This window comes from Styela clava, chromosome 4, assembly GCF_964204865.1.
Source record: "Styela clava chromosome 4, kaStyClav1.hap1.2, whole genome shotgun sequence".
In the NCBI taxonomy this organism is placed as follows: domain Eukaryota; kingdom Metazoa; phylum Chordata; class Ascidiacea; order Stolidobranchia; family Styelidae; genus Styela; species Styela clava.
The window spans coordinates 25,350,394-25,368,075 of NC_135253.1; the positions used below are offsets into that span (position 1 = coordinate 25,350,394).

The following is a 17,682-nucleotide window of genomic DNA, read 5'->3' on the forward strand; positions in this document are numbered from 1 at the left end:
CCAATCCAGAACCCTTGAGTCTTCGGACATATCTACAACGACTGTAACCAAATCTGTGACAGTAGTTTTTGAAGTATTATTAAGGCACATCTCCCTTCGCATCGTCATGATCGATTTTGTGCATTCGGGACGATTGACTGGCTAACTGTATCTGTACTTGATGGACCGGTCGTTGTTTATGCTAGGCACGAGCTCCGTGGGCCATGATCATATATGAAATTTAAAAAAAAAACTGGATGGGCGGATCACTCGCACATAAAAAGATTATTTAAAATACATAGCTATATCCATACCTGACAAAAGATATTCGTGGACTCTCATATGCATTAGAAAAGATTTTAGTGCTGTCGTTGGGGATAAATATGAAAATCCCATTTTACTGTTCGTGAATCCACATAAAATATAAAAAGCAGTCTTATATATAAGCAATTTATGTCTGAAAAAAATTACACTTGTTCAATGTTTGAACAACAAAAAAATAAACACAGAGATATTTATTCAAGCACAGTTATTTACAGAAAAAGGCTGATTGCGAACCCAAACAGATTCCCAACTTTTGTTATTCTCTTGTTAACAGGTATGTTGGGTTGAAATTTGAAGACTTCTCGGTGTTGGAGTTGAAGCAAGAGCGGTATTTTCCAACTCCCGGAGTCTGAGTCAAAAATTTGATATTTTGACGTTGGGGATCGGGCTCAGATTCCAAATTTTCTAAACGAGAGGAGTCGGACTCAAAATCATTTTACTGAGAACCATTTTGTATAACTGAGAGTCGAAAGATGATGGAACTCTAGGTGTACTGCATAGCGCTGCTTGAGAGAGTTATAAAGTGCGAAACAGTCAATAAATTTCAGCATAAGTATAGGTTTACTTTGACTCAATAATCAGCATAAAGGACAATTTCAAACTAAACTGTTAAGTTTTCAGGTATACCAATTAAATACTAAAAAAATATACGCTGAAGAGCCCGAAACATCAGAAAATATAAACGTGGACTATAATTTAGGTCATATATATGAGATCATATATATTTTAAGCTGGCATGAATGCGGGAGTGATGTGCCAACCAAGTTAGTGTCTAACCACAGTCAAGTTAATTTTTTCATTGAGCTAAATAAAAACCATTATAAATGCAAAATTACGCCAAATATAATTAATGGTAAGTTACACGCGTAACTGCGCGTATTGGATAGTTTACGCTGTTCTACGCGCATTTCCGTCGAGAAAAGTAACATTTTTTGCATTGGGGGGTTTGTGCAGTAATAATTAGAGCTGTGGCGTCATCAAAATCGGTAATTGAAGCGTTGAACATGATAATTCTGTAAATACAATTGTGAATTTCAGAGTAACCATTCTTGCTATAATAGTCGTTTTGGTATTGTTCTGTTGGAAAAAAACTTTACGAAAACGTTGAAACAAAAATTAATTAACTAGGAATTAGTAATTAACCCTCTCCTGTACACAGAATATCTCAAGGTCAAGGTTTTTATTAGAAATTTTCAAAAATTTTTCGCATAAAATTTTTTTTTGGAGGAGTGTGTTTTAAAGATATATTGATGAATAGAATTCTAGCACACGATTTTAAAAAGACATGAGTGAAGCTTTAGGGCTTAATGGTTGACAAAAAAAAAATGCATGGGTAGGGGTTTGCGCGCCAAGAAGGTTAACCTCAAATGATAAATAAACATTTCAGATAGAACTATCATATTAGACTGACCTCTGGTAAACATAATAGTACCAGGAAAATATGGTTCACTATGTTGGACTATTTTACATTGAGTCTCTATATCACACAACATTTGCTATTAATATAAGCATCATAAAATGAAGCATTTAAATGTTAAAGCAAGAGAGCAATTACAGATAAGTATGAAATATTTTGAAAAATCGAACTCTACCAGTTCAATACAGAAAACACAAACCATAGCTTTATTACACTTCTGCAATCTTGACCAACAATGCCGCATTCGCTCCACGAATACTGAGGCAATAAGTGAATAATCAAAGTGAAAGGTAATTTTTATTGGATTTTCCCTCTTAGGGCATTTGTTTTAAATGACTGAAATTTGCTCGTTCAATTGCATATTGCAGCCCAGAAATGGAAGAAGGGCTGCACGAACAAGGGTTGCCCGAATTGAACATGTAAAAAAATAATTATAAACGCAAGATTTTCGATTTACCGTCTAGCGTGCTATCAGCTTAGAATATCAATTAAAAATTTTAAAACAAGTTCAGAATTCTAATTTTTATTATAAAACCTTGGACGTGGCAGGAAAAATTGATGAGGTACACTGGCAGACTCGATTAATGCAAATGGCAAATTTGCAGCTATGGTTTATCCAAATAAAAAAGGGGGACAAGAATTATGCTCAAGGATTCAAATGCACGGTTAAATGTTAAAAATATCATTGAAAACATGTCTTACTAAAAGCCACCATTGAAAACAAAGAAATCAAACACTTAAAATGAAAGTGAATTATAATTGATAAAAGAGTTGCAAGTTTGCTCAAAGCAAAATCTCGAGCTCTTAACTAAATCGGGAAAGAGCACTAATAGAAGGGCTGTAAACAATCTGTCCCATTCCTTTTATGCGTTTAACATTCAAACAAAGGTACCAGTAGATAGGTGGGATCAATTGGCATAATAGTTTGTAGAAATTCAAATGAAAAATTTCAATTTCTGGAAAATGTTCACCTTGGAGATGTATGCCCATAGAAATAAGTTTTAACAAAGTATTGAATTACAAATTTTGAAACACTTCAAGTTTCCCTTCACGAAAATAATTTTTACTTTTTTGCCTAATATATAAAACTTTTAATATTGAAACCAGGGATGGGAAGCTGGTATATTCAAACTGTAGCACCAGATCACGACAGTGGAACATGAAATCTTGATATAACAGTTCAAATTCGAAATTAAACAGTAAAGATTCAAGCATACAGATTTAACTTGAAACTTTTGAATTGACATTACAAATTGAGTTCAGTACTGAAAAAAAATATGCTAAAATTTTTTTTATATTTTAACGAAACACTAGAAATGATGAAAGTGAAGAATAATTGGTCAGTTGGGAGCTAGTGCCACTAAAATTTGGTGATAGCTACCACTCAATTTTTTATGGTAGGCTTGACTATAGCTCTGTCAGATTGCCATGGCTTTAGATCCCAAGCAGTATTTGAAACTTGCATCCACAAAATGAATGAAGCTAGATTTTGCTCCAAAATAGGTTATTTGAGAAATCTAGATAAATTGAATTATAAACTACTCAAACTCAAATCAACATTCATATTTCATATTATCTCATAATTTTCACAAAATCTCAAAATGAGAAAAAAACATAATATTCATCTATTGATAGTTTCACTGGAAATCTTCATTTGTAGTCCGGGCCGAATTACTTCATGTACGAGTAAACTATAAACACCATGAAGATAACAGCCACAACAGCGAGACATTGTCGAACAGTGTCGTATTTAGTCTTCTTTGGTTTCACAGGAGGATCTTTATCGTTATCTGTGAAGGTGAAAAAATATTATCACCAACATCCTGCATTGGCGGAAAGTCAAGCAATTGCACAGGATTATCCCCGAAAGGATTCGGACCTGTGAAATCACACAGGGTAATTCAAAATGGCGAGCGTATTATTAACACTTATCACGATGTGCCAAACGTCACATAATCAGAAGTAAATTTAATTTTATGATGTGAAAATTTGATTTCCTCTGACTATGATATGTGACTCAATGTGAGTTTGTAGATTTGAATCCGTTGAAAAGATAATGGTCAGTTCCCGGTTTCTCCACCATGAGTCCATGCATCAGTAACAAACAACTGGTTAACGAATCCTATACTTGACATGCATAAAATGTAACTGGCCAAGAGGCCATGGTACACACTACAAATAAGCCGTCTTATCAGCTTTCCTCCTCCAGAAATAAATAGAAAAATCCTGAAAATTACCTTCATCTGTAGGTGGTTCCCCACCCCCATTATTTTGATCTGCTTCTCTTCTCCTCTGTCTCACATCATGTTCAATAATTCCTGGGTCAATTGGAGGTGCTTCTGGGGCTGAAAAAAGTCCTCAGTGTAGTTAAATAGATTATGGATAATAAAGTGTCCAAACAGACATGAAAGACTAGTTAAATTTTAGGCTCTGGATATTTGCAAAACAACTTTGTGGAAATGGTCTGTGAGCAAAGTTATAGGTGAGAGTTTAGATACTCCTGTAGTATGTGTACCAGGTTAGGCTTAGGTCATAATTTTATTCAGATTTTCCTTATTTTAGTTCTATTACGATTTCGAAGACTATCTGTGTTAGTCAAGTGAATATACTCCGCCTTCAGTCCCTTTACACAACTTGATATGAAGTAGGCAAACAAAATTAGTTATCTCCATATTGGTACACATACTTCTGAAGCGCCAGAGTGTGTCCAGTACATATGATATGTCAGGAAAACAGCTATGAGGTGGTAAATCCCACATGACTGAATTTATTGGAAAAACAAACTTCGAATATAACTTCTTTTGTCTGGTAAGTAAAGGAGTGCGCACTGACAACCAACAGTGTTTGATGCTTGGAAACCCAGACAATCAGCATCATAATAGCAGAAAATGATGAACGCAGACTCCGCTGTTCGCAACAAATATATATTTATTACTTACCCGGACCGTTATAGTCAGGGGATATCTTTTCACAATCTGTCCCTGTTGGAAGAGCTGCAACATTTGGCTGAGGTTCTTCACGATACTGCTGTGATTCAACCTGAAAAACATTTAGATTAGGTAGGACTGAGATTCATCATATTTATCCAAGGGAGAGAGGGAGGCCAATAAGTTGAATGTATTATACCGCGAACATGGCCTCTCATCCCATTGCCAGTCCATGTCGATGTGGAATAAGATAGGATTTTTCATATTATCTTGGGGGAGAGCAAAACCAATCAGATGTCCAAACAACGCCCGTTTACCAATCCCTGTCAGTCAGATAAAAGATAATTTAACTAATTTTTGTTCACGATGCGTGGATTTGATGGTGGAAGAATTCCCAACGCTACGATAGACGGGAGTCAAACATATCTCTTGCACAAAATTATTCAATTTGGAATTCAAACCAGTCTAGCAACATAGGATAATTAAAATTGCAATGTCACACAAGTTTCTACTGCAGGTGTGGCAAATTAGAGCCAGCAAACTATAATTGGGACAGATACTAAGCAGGGGCGAGTGTAGCATAATCAGGGCAAGTGTGGTGAAAAAAAAAATGCAATACAAGCAGACTAAACTTATAGTAATATCAAACCTCTACACCCTCATTGACTTGAACAGGTTCAGAAACCTTCTGTATTTCCTTCCCTTGTGATCCTTCAGGTCTCTTTCCTGCCATTTTCCTATTATCGATCTTCAACTTTCTCGAGCCAAGTAATGCTACTCCAGCATTAACGTCACCATGAAAAATGATTTGACGACCACCTGGTGCAACCTTGGGTTGCTCTGTAAAAGAGAAGTCTTATAAGTCATTACAATATTGACCTAAGACCCCATTATGTTAGCTAGCATTGCAGGTTGAAAATCTCGTGGAACAACTTTCATGCCCATTAGGATAGGCAGCAGAGCGGCTTAAAGGTTATCGGTCTTCCCTGTTGTCAACGTACAATGCTTTAAAAAGAAACTCTAATCAGACTTGAAAATTTAACCGTCTACGGTTTTCGCACCTATTTAGGCGTAATATTATGAGTGGACAATGCCAGGTCAGTAACAGAGGATTTGCGTCATCTTCCAATTTTATATCTCACTTCGCATGCTCACTTTGATCATTACAACCTTGAAGTTTTATAACTATTCCAAGTCATTACATACCACTAGTTCTCAAACTGGGGTCCGCGGTCCCTTAGGGGCCCGTGAAGCGATTTTAGGGGGGCGGCGAGACAACTTTAACCTCAGCACAGAAGCACTTTGATATGAAGTAAAATTTTGATGTCATGCTTTTACAGTGTTTGGTCGAAGCACCAAAGACGTATTGTTTATGGAAGGCGTGAGGGTCTGGTTGTAAATTTTCACAGGGTAATTTAAAATAAAACATAAATTTAGATATAACGATTCATATGTAAAATTTGATTCTGCCGTGATAAGTTCTGGAGGAAATAAACACACAGTGGCACCGTCCTATCCTGATTTCGCTAAGATGGAGCTAAAAATGCTTATTCCATTTGCAACAACTTACGAATAGGAGACAGCTTTTTCTACGTTACATGCTATTAAAACAAAATGTTGAAACAGAATGGACGTGAGGCACGATATGAGAGTTGCATTATCCAAAACAGAACCCAATTTAGAAGTGGAAACTAGTAGGAGCCAAGCAGGCGTACCCATCTCATCGAACTGTTTTAATATCATTCAATAAATGAATGTTGATGTACCGCGTTGCTATTTGCTTTCATTTAGTTAGTGGACCTCGAGTAATCAGAAAAATTGAAAGGGGACCGTTATGCATAATTTTTCAAAAAGTTCGAAGAATCACTGGTATACCATTCAGTACTATTTACATATGAGGGCATCAAGATGTCCAAGAGTATCGGATCCAAATAAAGTTTTGTTTGAAAGAGTTCGGTATTTTTGCACCACTCCAAACTTCATTACAAAATGAAAATTCTCCACGCACAAGCATAGCTCTCAGTTTCGGATTCTATAGGGAAAATTTATGAGGGAAAATTTCTTGCCATTGGTGGTTCATATAAATGCTGATTGGCAACTGCTGCTCAAGAAGCCGTATGATGTCATGCTACTAAGCCACCACCCTACCAAGAACTGTACCTCCAGTCCAAGCTTCAGCTTTCTTCTTTCTCTCTTCTGCTCTTTCAAGTTTTTGTTCATAAGTCAACTTTGCTGAGGAAAAATGAAACCAAGTATTATTCAAAATTGTAGTGCAAATGTCGAACCAATGCTATGAAATACGCATGCACTTAAGTAGGCTATGACAAAAATACAGTCCAAAGAGTTTATACAGCGGTAATAAGTTAGCAATAACAGGTTGAAAATGTTAAAGGCAGTTTTTTTGGGTATACTATTAAATTCTCACCCAACATCAGGAGCGATCGAATACTCGAGACGTGGCGATAAACCGATCGATCACGATCGACGTATGGGCCAACCATGATGTATATAATAACACTCACGTCTATTCCTGGGTGATTCATCACCACTGTATCGTCTATTGTCGATTTCAACTTCCTCTGCATTTTTCAATAAAACGCCGGTATTGAGTTGACCACGAAATTCAATCAGGTCTGAGGGCCTCCCATGTCCTGGAAATATGAGAGATCAATCAGAACATTCGGCGGTTGTGCTAAGCATTGAGAATGTTTTTGCCGTCACACCGCTGATCCATATCTCGAGTTTGCATGTTCGAATACCATTGGGAATAATTATGTGCTGGACGATTGCTAAACTCCCCACCTAGCGTGGTTCAAATAAATGCTCAAATACCCATATTATACAGAACAGGAAATTTTTTTTAGTATAAAAAACTCATAGTCATAACCAAAGTTATTTCAGTAACCCACCAACTGGGTGCATGATAATTTAAAATTCTGTTGGTCATAATCAGATACCCTGCAACTGATGACATCACTGGACATGCTAAGCCAGAAAAGACTAGTTGCCAGAAATACACATTATCATTATATCAATATCAAAATATGATAAAAAATTATTTAAAAAAAAATCTTGGCAATGATTTGATAAAGAAACAGCTCACCAACAGCACCAGGCTGTCCCAATGACTCCTCTTTTCCAGCAATGTTGTAGGATTTCTCATAAAAAGGTTGGATTCCAGCGCCGGCCTCTTCCTGTTTCCTCATTTGAGAGATTTTATAAACAGGATTAAGAGCCTTTTTGTCAATGGTGCAGTAGGAAATGTGGCCTAGAAGAAGTTGATATTGGTTATAGCCATAAAAATGGATATATGAAGATGTAGGAACAAAATACCTCATTTCATATTCCACAAAAATGTGAGTCTTATTTCAAGATTTTATTACATAGTTGCCTCTCATAGATGGAATAATTTATTTTAGGTGATTGAACACGTACCACCTCTTCTTGGCAAAACTTTCCATCTCAAATACATTCTGTACTTTTTAAACCTTATCTAAGGAAATGTTTGCTCTCCTGACTTCATAATCAGTTTTTATTTATTTGTTTTTATCAATCATTTTATTGTTATGCTGATTATGGGACCGAAATAAACTTTTTATATTATTATTATTTTCAAGCTCCTGAGAGTAAAGTTGATAGGACGGCTTAATCATACGATAGGATTTACATAATAAACTCGGGGTGGAAAAAGTCGATAAGATGACTTAATTGTAGGATTTGATTTTCATGAATATCCCATCCCTCTCCCAAGGAATAAATATAAAATGCATTCTTCTCTTAGACTTATTCCCCGCTAAAACATTCGGCACTCCAGAAGTATGCTTACCAATATGGAGGTAACTGGTTTTGTTCGCCTACATCAAGTTGTGTGAAGGGACTGAAACCTATGGGCAGGGGGTATATTAACTTGACTAACACAGTCAGTCCCCGAACTCGTAATAGAACTAAAATAAGGAAAATCGAAATAAAATTATGGCCTGGTACACATATTACAGGAGTACCAAACATTCAAACTTCATTCCTACCCACCTTGATATGAAGAAAGGAATTGTTCATCCACGTTGAAATGTGTGTTTGTCATTTGTTGGCCAGGAGTAATATTGAACGCAATCTCATCCTCAAACGATGCTGTAAGTGATTCCAGAGTCTTGATAGAAGAAACGAAGCCTTCCTTCTTGAGTCTGTGACGCAAAGAAAACTTGGTGTAATTTTTATTTTACATTTTCAAGGATTCAAGGGTCTCACTGCAGTTCATTTCGAGGGGAAGCTTTTCGGTAAGGCAGGTGTGTGCAACTTTTGATACATGAGGGCTTAATACGAATAACTAAGTGAAACCGCGGGCCGCATTTCAATCTTCATTTAACATAAGCTTTCTAGTAGTTTCAGGCACAAAAAATTTAGTTATTGATCTTGTGACATAAGTTGTTCGCTTCACACAAGTTAGCTGTCAGGGCATTGTTGGACTCTGGTATACACAAAATAATCAGAATTACTCTCACATACCAGATTGAACTAAATTAAAAGAGCGAGCCGCATTTGGCCCGCAAGTTTCACAACACTGCGATTGGTAAGACATTGCCTGACAAACTTATTACACCTTGGGTGAGCATGGGCCTGCAGGAGGGATGTGCAACCTGCGATGCTGGTTGAATCCAATTCTGTAACCACTAAGCCTTCGCATCTATCAAATATCAAAATGTTGGTAGACCTAAATATTTGTAGTAGTTCCTATTTAATATTGCCACCTTTATTTTTGGACGGGACCGATTGGAGCCCTAAATGAGTTCAGTACACTGACCAAGTGTTTCTTAACCAAGAGGGAATTTCTCTCTGGGAAAAAGATGGTATTCCCGAACAATGTTCCCTCTAATTTTTTGTAGTATGTGTGCGCAGAAATTTTGGTGTGTGCGCACTTTTTTGGAAATGACTAATATTTGTGCAAAAACCAATGAAGAAATTTTGGCGTTCTAACCAGGTAATAAGTGGGCCAACAACAAACTTTCTCAACCTGCCAACCGAGCACATTGTTACATTACATCGAAATACGCCTGTGCGCAGTAAATCTCTGAAAGCTGTGTGCGCAGTAAATCTCTGAAAGCTGTGTGCGCAGTAAATCTCTGAAAGCTGTGTGCGCGCGCACACGCGAACACCTTAGAGGGAACACTGTCATGAAGTATGTGAACCAAGATGGCAGACACCGGAACGTATGAGTACGAGTTGAATATCACACAAGCTAATGAACCATTTAACATCAAATGCAACAGTTTTATGGGCAGTGAGAGGGAATGAAGAATTTCGAAATAGGTAGGTAAAAGGAGAAATTACCTGTGCAGAAACACGTTTTCGATGGCTTTATCAGCGAGGCAGAATCCCATTGCAAATTTTCCATCTGCATTATTGAACAGAAAGCAGGATACTTTGAATTGGATATCTGGCAACCTATCTTGAGATATGTATGCTGTCAGGTTGCTAAGTTCCCGATAATGAAGTTCCAAGTGTCCTTCATGTGTCAGAATTGGACGGTCCAACTCAATCCACTCTCCTTAATACAAAACAAATAGATTAGGCGACTTAATCTGCTATCGCCACGTGACTGTAATTTAAGGCATTGACTTAATGCATTATTAATATGCCCATTCATTGTTAGTTCGACAAATCTGAAACAAACACAAATTGTTGACAAAACTTTGATAAGCATTCAAGAAATGAAACTTATCAAGTCATGAGATTTGTTGAGGGCCGCAAAAGCTGTTGCTCAGGCTGCTTGAAGTCTACGAGGAGATTTTTGTTTAAGCAAACCCCAGACTAATATTAAATTTTTTTGCAAATTATAAAATTGCTTCAATCTCCTATAAGGGCTTTAAAAGCTCATGTATTTCCTTTCTTGAAGAATTTACTTAGAATACAAGTCAGATCTATTGGAAAACGCTTATTTATAATTTATATTTTTCACTCCAAAAAAACATCCACAGAATTTGTAATACATAAGGCCTTGCTACTATTTAAAAGAAATTATTCAACATTGCCTAAATATGACATCAATACAATAAAGTCAACACTTTAACCCCGACATGGAAAAACTACGTCCCGCGGGCCAAATCTGGCCTATTTGGTATGTCAATCTGGCCCGCATGATGCTGCCAAAATCAAACCAAAACCAAAACCAAATTCTGTTTTAGCTGAAAATAGCTCAAGGAATATGTGAAGATTACGATTAAATTTAGTTTTGGGATGAGGCTTATTATTTTCCACTTTTGCTTTTGTAACACTGTTGATATTGTTCATAAAATGTAACTTTTTATGTCACATCTGCATGGCCCGCAAGTCTAGATGAGCAAAATTTGGCCTCTGGTCCAAAAACCCTGCCCACCCTTGCTTCAACAACTAGTGCATTGCCCAAATATTTAAAGAATTAAATTTACCTTCTGATTTACAGTAAATCCCAACATCGACAGAAGCTTCGGTTGAGCACCAGGTTGGCAGAGTGATCTTTACGTCCTTTCGACCTTGAAATAATTATTCGTAAAATTAGAATATTATAAAGACCTACCGTGGCTCAGCGATTGAGAGTACGCTCCAAAATAAAATAACTGGCTAACTAATCCTATACCCGACATGAACTCCTAACCGGACAAGAGAGTGTGTTAAGCCGTCTTATTTTTTCCTCTCAACCGGGATAAATATGTGAATTTTATCTTATCCTACCAAATAACAAAAATGTCCACGAGTGAACAGTTGTCAGTTTGCATTCAATGCTAATTCCAGTTTTTCTGGCTCAACTCCAGTTGGTTTGCAATATTATTAGATCATCTTGTTGAATTCCATGAATTTCATTTCATGATTGGAACAACCTATTGGCTTTCCTCCCATCAGAATATATAAATAAATTTTGGGTACACCTGGAGTATGTGAATCAAAATGGCAGGTACTATTACGAGTTCGAGGATAAGTGACTACGCAGTATTTGTACCTGAAATGATGGCCTAACCTGGTACACATACTAGGTTACGGTATTCGCCATCTTGGTTCACAAAATTTGGGAGTACCAAATTTAGTTCTATCCTTCACTAACCTTGGTATGATGGATTGAAAGACAGTGTTGAGCTTGCATGAATTTGGCCAGCAGGTGGCGCTCCTGGAACGACTTTATACGCAATATCATGCTTCGTTGGTTCTTTAACAGAATGTGCTGAGAGTTTCAACCTGCAGTCTCCGATATCTATCACTGTTTTTTCCGGAGTAATTTCTAAGCCAAGTAAAACAATGAACGTGAAATAATGAACGTTATAGTAGTTATTTTTTATGTTATTAGTGGCTCTTTGCACTTAAATGATGGCTCATGACTTTGTTCTAGAAGAGTTTCCTTTACTCCTGAGTGAGTACTAGTAACTTTGTTCAGAGATGAGTCTGTTTTAATTCTGAGTGAGTGCATCGCCGTAGTTTGAGCAGCTTTTGGCATTCCTTGCTCACTCAAAACTTTGCTCATAGATGAGCTTGAGCTCTCTTTAGTAAGGATGTGCAATACACTATAGTAATTCTACATAGTTTTAGTAGCTCTTATAATTAATTTCATTGGTCTCTTGATCATATTTAGGCCTCCTTTAATTCTAAAAAAGTGTTTCTCAAACTTTTTCAATTTGTCAATGCCACACCTCAAAATAACTAGCTAACTATAAGCTACAAATAACAGATAGCAAGTAGGGCTAAAGTAATGTCACAGATGATAAAAATAACAAAAAGCACAACAGCTCTCTGCAATATTAAAACAATAAGGAAATGTAAATGTCCAAAATAAGGCGGGCTATATCAAACCCAACAAAATTTTTATGTTTTAATTACCGGTAGATTCATGCTCACTCAAAAATGTGTCTACGCACCCTCTTGTGGGCGCGCCCCACTGTTTGAGAACCATTGTTCTGGAGGATTACTTGTGACCTTGTTGGCACATAAACTTCTAATAAAAAATTTTGACCTACTGAAAATGCATTGATGCAACCGACCTGATTTTGAAGGCTTCAACACTGGAACATCGGGGTCAATCTGTGGGATTCCTTCATCTTTAGCATTGCCTGGAATCAAAGATCAGTTATAACTGCGGAAAATTAGATATAGGTAAGAATAGGATTCGTGCAATTAGTAATGTGTAAACGTCCCTAAAGATTCGAGTCACGAATCATCCTAGTAACAAGTCGAGTACTGGATCATCCAGGTATTAAGTCGAGTCATGTGCTATCTCAGTCCTGCGTCGAGTCGCCTATTATCGACTCAAATCAAGCCATTGGGTATCCCCGTATCAGGAAGAGTCATGGGCCATCCTTGTTCCGCGTCAAGGTGTGGCACATGCTATCTTAGTATCGAGTCACAGGCCAGCAGCATTCAAGCCGGTAATGATGTAGTATGTGAACCAAGATGGCGGCCAACGGGACGTGGTATGTGTACCAGGTTAGGGTTGAACTATAATTTCAGGTACAAATACTACGGGAGTCACCTGGCTAGTCCCAGAACTCGTAAAAAAAATTAAAATAAGGTAAATTGGAATAAAATTGTGGCTTAACCCTAACCTGGTACACGTACTACGTTCCGGTGTCTGCCATCTTGATTTACAGACCATGGGAGCGCATGCAAGCCTTATTAACTGGACTGTTTCTGATCCAGAAATTTAAAAATACGAATCTAGTGAAGATATGCCAACCCTGGCTCCCTAGCTCTGCTCCTAAATATAATATAAGCGAGCCTAACTACCATTCATATCAATATAAAACCAAGCTTACCTTGAGTCTCATTCCCCAACAACACCTGGCCAATGGTTCCTTGTATGTTAGTTATATTGATGGTAGTGGGAGAAGGATCTGAAGTTGAAAACAATTTAGTTCTGTTAATTCAGCATGAACATGTTTAAACAGCACTTCTGATTGGTAACCTGGGTGGGTTCGCTGAATCACTCGCCGGGAAGGCTACAGGTGAGAGGATAGCTGCATCCCTCAACGCCGTAGGGTGGTTCACGTAACCGCTGATCACTTATGGCTTCCTTCGCCATCAAGTCCATGCTTCCGAAAACAAATACCTGGCTAACTAATCCCATACCTGAGATGGTAAACGGACAAGAGGCCGGGGTTCGCCATACAATTGTGCTGTTTTATAGGCTTTACTCTCTCTGGGATAAATATGTAAATCCTATCCTATTGAGATTTAAACTTAATAAAATCCGAAACCAAAGCATAGGAATACAAACTCTATCTTTGAATGAATTGAATTGGGGGGTCACCTGTTGGAACTTGTTGTATTTGAGCGTCCCCTTGTGACAGAAGGTCCATCTCATCATCATCATCATCATCAAAGTATGCAGCATCAGGATTGACTTGTTTTTCAAAATATTTGTCAACTATTCGTCTCAACGCTTCTGTTGTAGCTCTGGATCCTGCGTCGCAGAAATTGAAGTTATTTTCTCAAAAGAATTCAACCTGATTATATTTGAGATGTCACAAGTTATAGATCTGGGCCGCGACTGGGCCAGGACAAATAAGTTATGTATTTTTTCCAACATCCTTTTTGGTAGAAATGGGGTCTCAGCCACTAAGAAACAAATTTTCATCATTAAATGGGATGGTTAGTAACTAAAAATGTCCCCAGATATTATATCACTTTTTATTTTCTTTATTTATTATTTTCTTATTGAATTTTTATAAAATAAAACAATATTGTAAAAAATAAATAAATTTTTAGTATCACCAAGTGTGTGATAATAATGTATAGAGTTAGGGGGAAACGGTGCATACGAGTTTGAGAAGCACTGGCTTAGATGAGATATTTTGAAGATATAAAATATATTTTTACCTTCTCTTTCTTTCCAAATTGCAATCAAACAGCGTTTTAGATTTGTGACATCGTATCGGTTATTTTCCTGTACAGGTGTGACCCTATACTGGTCAATTCTGAGACCATACTTCGATAAAGCAAATGTAATGAATGAATCCGTTGATGAGAAACGTCGAATCAACTCTTCCGTTGATACATCTTCCAGTCGTTCTAAAAATGCACATAAAGTCACACACATTTTGCATGAAGTCAAATAATTTCACATAAATCACATAAATTTGCCACATATGTTTTAGACCAGAACTTCTCAAACTTTTAAGATCGCGACCCCATCCAACATTTTGCGACTACCTGATCCGCTTCACAGGTCTTACGACAAAATCGACATTGTTCTGCAAACGCGCCGCTTCTGTGACCCTATGTATTCTCTCAAAATCATTAGATTTATGTTTTGCACTAGTTTTAATAACTGTGTTTCGAATCAAAAGTCTAAAAAAGTACAATTGAGTACTTTTGAGTGAAATTGGTGTACTCTCTGCAACTTCAATATTGGTTGCGCAACCCTTGTGGTGTCGGAACCCCCAGTTTAGAAACCCCGTTTCAAAACACACATAATGAACATAAAATTGAAATGCAAACCAGCTATATCTAAGGTTGAAGACGCACAATCGTCTGAAATTTAATAATATGGAAGCATGACTAAGAATTTGGAATGGAATGTGTCAGATGAGTTCAAGCAATTCATCAAAGTCTCGAGTTGAAGTATAGGACTGAAGTGTTTCTGACTGTTGTGCAACCTATCAACGTGAGTGGCACATCGAACCTTTGTCCAATGGTGCCAAAAGTAGCTAAGCTATTGAACTATTTTACAAAACATATTTCTAGATTTCTATTGCTTGGCCTCAATATACAAACTTGTAGTTTAGTTAAAACTAATAATACAAAATGAAAGCATTTGGTACCACCTATATGCACCAATATGGAGGTACAGTAACTAATTTTGTTCGTTTATTTTACATCAAGTTGTGTAAAGGGAGTGAAACTTATGGGCAGGGGTAGATTTACTTGGCAAACACAGATAGTTCCCGAACTCGTAATAGAACTAAAATAGGGAAAATAGGAACAAAATTATGGCCTAACTGGTACACATAAGTTTTGGGACTCGGGAGTACCACCTATAATATTCCAATACCTTTCCCAATCTGTTCCATTGCTGGTCCTCCCAATACTCCAGGGACAGATGGTCTTAAGCACCAAAATACAGTTTCAAGTACAAATCACAGTGGCTAGATTGTACAGAGACTAAGACATGTCTATCACTATAGCATAAGTACTGTTAAGAGAAAAGAAGTTAGCAATTATACAAAGATTGATACGATATATAGATTGAAACAAGAAACTAATCAAATACTAAATCCATTTTAGTAAAATGGAATATTTAGGTGGATATGTTCATATGTATTCAATCAATTACCTGAATCAGTGAATGAAATCAGGTAATGCTTTTCATATTTCTGTATTTATCCTCTTTTGATTGATTAGTAGTAGATTGGTTTATATTGTTATTACAAATGAACTCAATGCAGACAGCAATAGACATCTGAACATGTACTGATGTAAGGGAGCCACAATTTTTGTATGGACCAGGGTATTTCAGTATTTTCGTTCTTGTGCTGACTAATAACTTATTTAAATCTGACCTCATTAACATAGATGACTTCAATCTTTTAACCACTAGATCAGGGGTGTGCAACCTTTTTTACATGCAGGCCAAATAAAGGTAACTGGGTGAAGCCGCGGACCGCACCTAGAAAATCCACCTACAAAAGTCTAATTTTGTGAGAACGAACGTTAGCGAGAATGAAATTTTGTGAGAACAAACGTTAGCGAGAATAAAATTAGGGAACAGCAGATGTTAGCGAGAATGGAATTGGGGAACAACGGACGTTAGCGAGAATAAAATTTTGTGAGAACAGACGCTAGCGAGATTGAAATTAGGGGATAACGGACGTTACCGAGTATAAAATTTTGTGAGAACGAACGTTAGCGAGAATGAAATTAGAGGACAATGGAAGTTAGCAAGAATGAAATTAGGGAACAACGGACGATAGCAAGAATGAAATTAGCGACAGCGGATGTCAGCGATTTTGTGAGAACGGACGTTAGCGAGAATGAAATTTTGTGAGAACGAACAATAGCGAGAATGAAATTAGGGAACAACGGATGTTAGCGAAAAAGAAATTGGGGGACAACGAACGTTAGCAAGAATAATATTTTGTGAGAAAGGACGTTAGCGAGAATGAAATTAGGGGGAAACGGACGTTAGCGAGAACAAATGTCAGCGAGAATAGGATAGGATTTACATATTTATCCCGGGGGAGAGGAAAGCCGATAAGACGGCTTATCCATATGGCGAACCACGGCCTCTCGTCCGGTTACCATTCCAAGTCAGGTATGGGATTGGTTTTACTGTATTGTTTGTTTTCGGAAGCATGGACTTGGTGGTGGAGGAAGCCGTAACCGACCAGCGGTTACGTGAACCACCCAACGACGGCGAGGAGTCCAGCAATCCTCTCGCACATAACCATCCCTGCATGGGATTCGAACCCACGCAGAGAATGAAATTAGATCACAACGGGCGTTAGCGAGAATGAAATTAGGGAACAACGGACGTTAGCGAGTATAAAATTTTGTGAGAACGAACGTTAGTGAGAATGCAAATCTGCTTCAAATCAGTGCACTATAATAAAATATGGACTTAAAAGCAAATCATGTGATAATAGCTACCTCCAGTTACTGACCATTCCATGCCAGGCATGGAAAATTAAACTACTTGTTTAATATGTGTGGCTCAACGGGCTAAGCGTTAGGCATACGCTCGCCACCGCACCTCTAATTACTCTGCGTGGGTTCGCAGGTTCGAATCCCATGCAGGGATGGTTATGTGCAAGAGGATTGCTGGACTCCTCGCCGTCGTTGGGTGGTTCACGTAACCGCTGGTCGGTTACGGCTTCCTCCACCACCAAGTCCATGCTTCCGAAAACAAAAAACAATACAGTATAACTAATCCCATACCCGACTTGGAATGGTAACCGGACGAGAGGCCGTGGTTCGCCATATGGATAAGCCGTCTTATCGGCTTTCCTCCCCCCGGGATAAATATGTAAATCCTATCCATAATGTAGCAAATTGCAATTGGCCAGTCGTTATAAAAAGCAC

The 17,682-nt window shown here is 37.6% G+C and overlaps 1 protein-coding gene across 1 annotated transcript; it reads right to left on the bottom strand.

Annotated features, from left to right (window-relative positions):
* Positions 1-415: 415 nt before the first annotated feature.
* Positions 416-15,798, bottom strand: LOC120326078 (uncharacterized). The gene is made up of 16 exons (XM_039392304.2): positions 15,656-15,798; positions 14,482-14,673; positions 13,913-14,065; positions 13,419-13,496; positions 12,648-12,716; positions 11,720-11,893; positions 11,070-11,153; positions 9,973-10,189; positions 8,677-8,828; positions 7,751-7,915; positions 7,170-7,298; positions 6,808-6,879; positions 5,297-5,487; positions 4,660-4,759; positions 3,958-4,065; positions 416-3,510 (listed from the first exon to the last, which is right to left on the bottom strand). Exons 1-16 carry the CDS (start codon positions 15,672-15,674, stop codon positions 3,392-3,394), a joined length of 2,022 nt encoding a protein of 673 aa, XP_039248238.2. The 5' UTR covers positions 15,675-15,798; the 3' UTR covers positions 416-3,391.
* Positions 15,799-17,682: the final 1,884 nt, after the last annotated feature.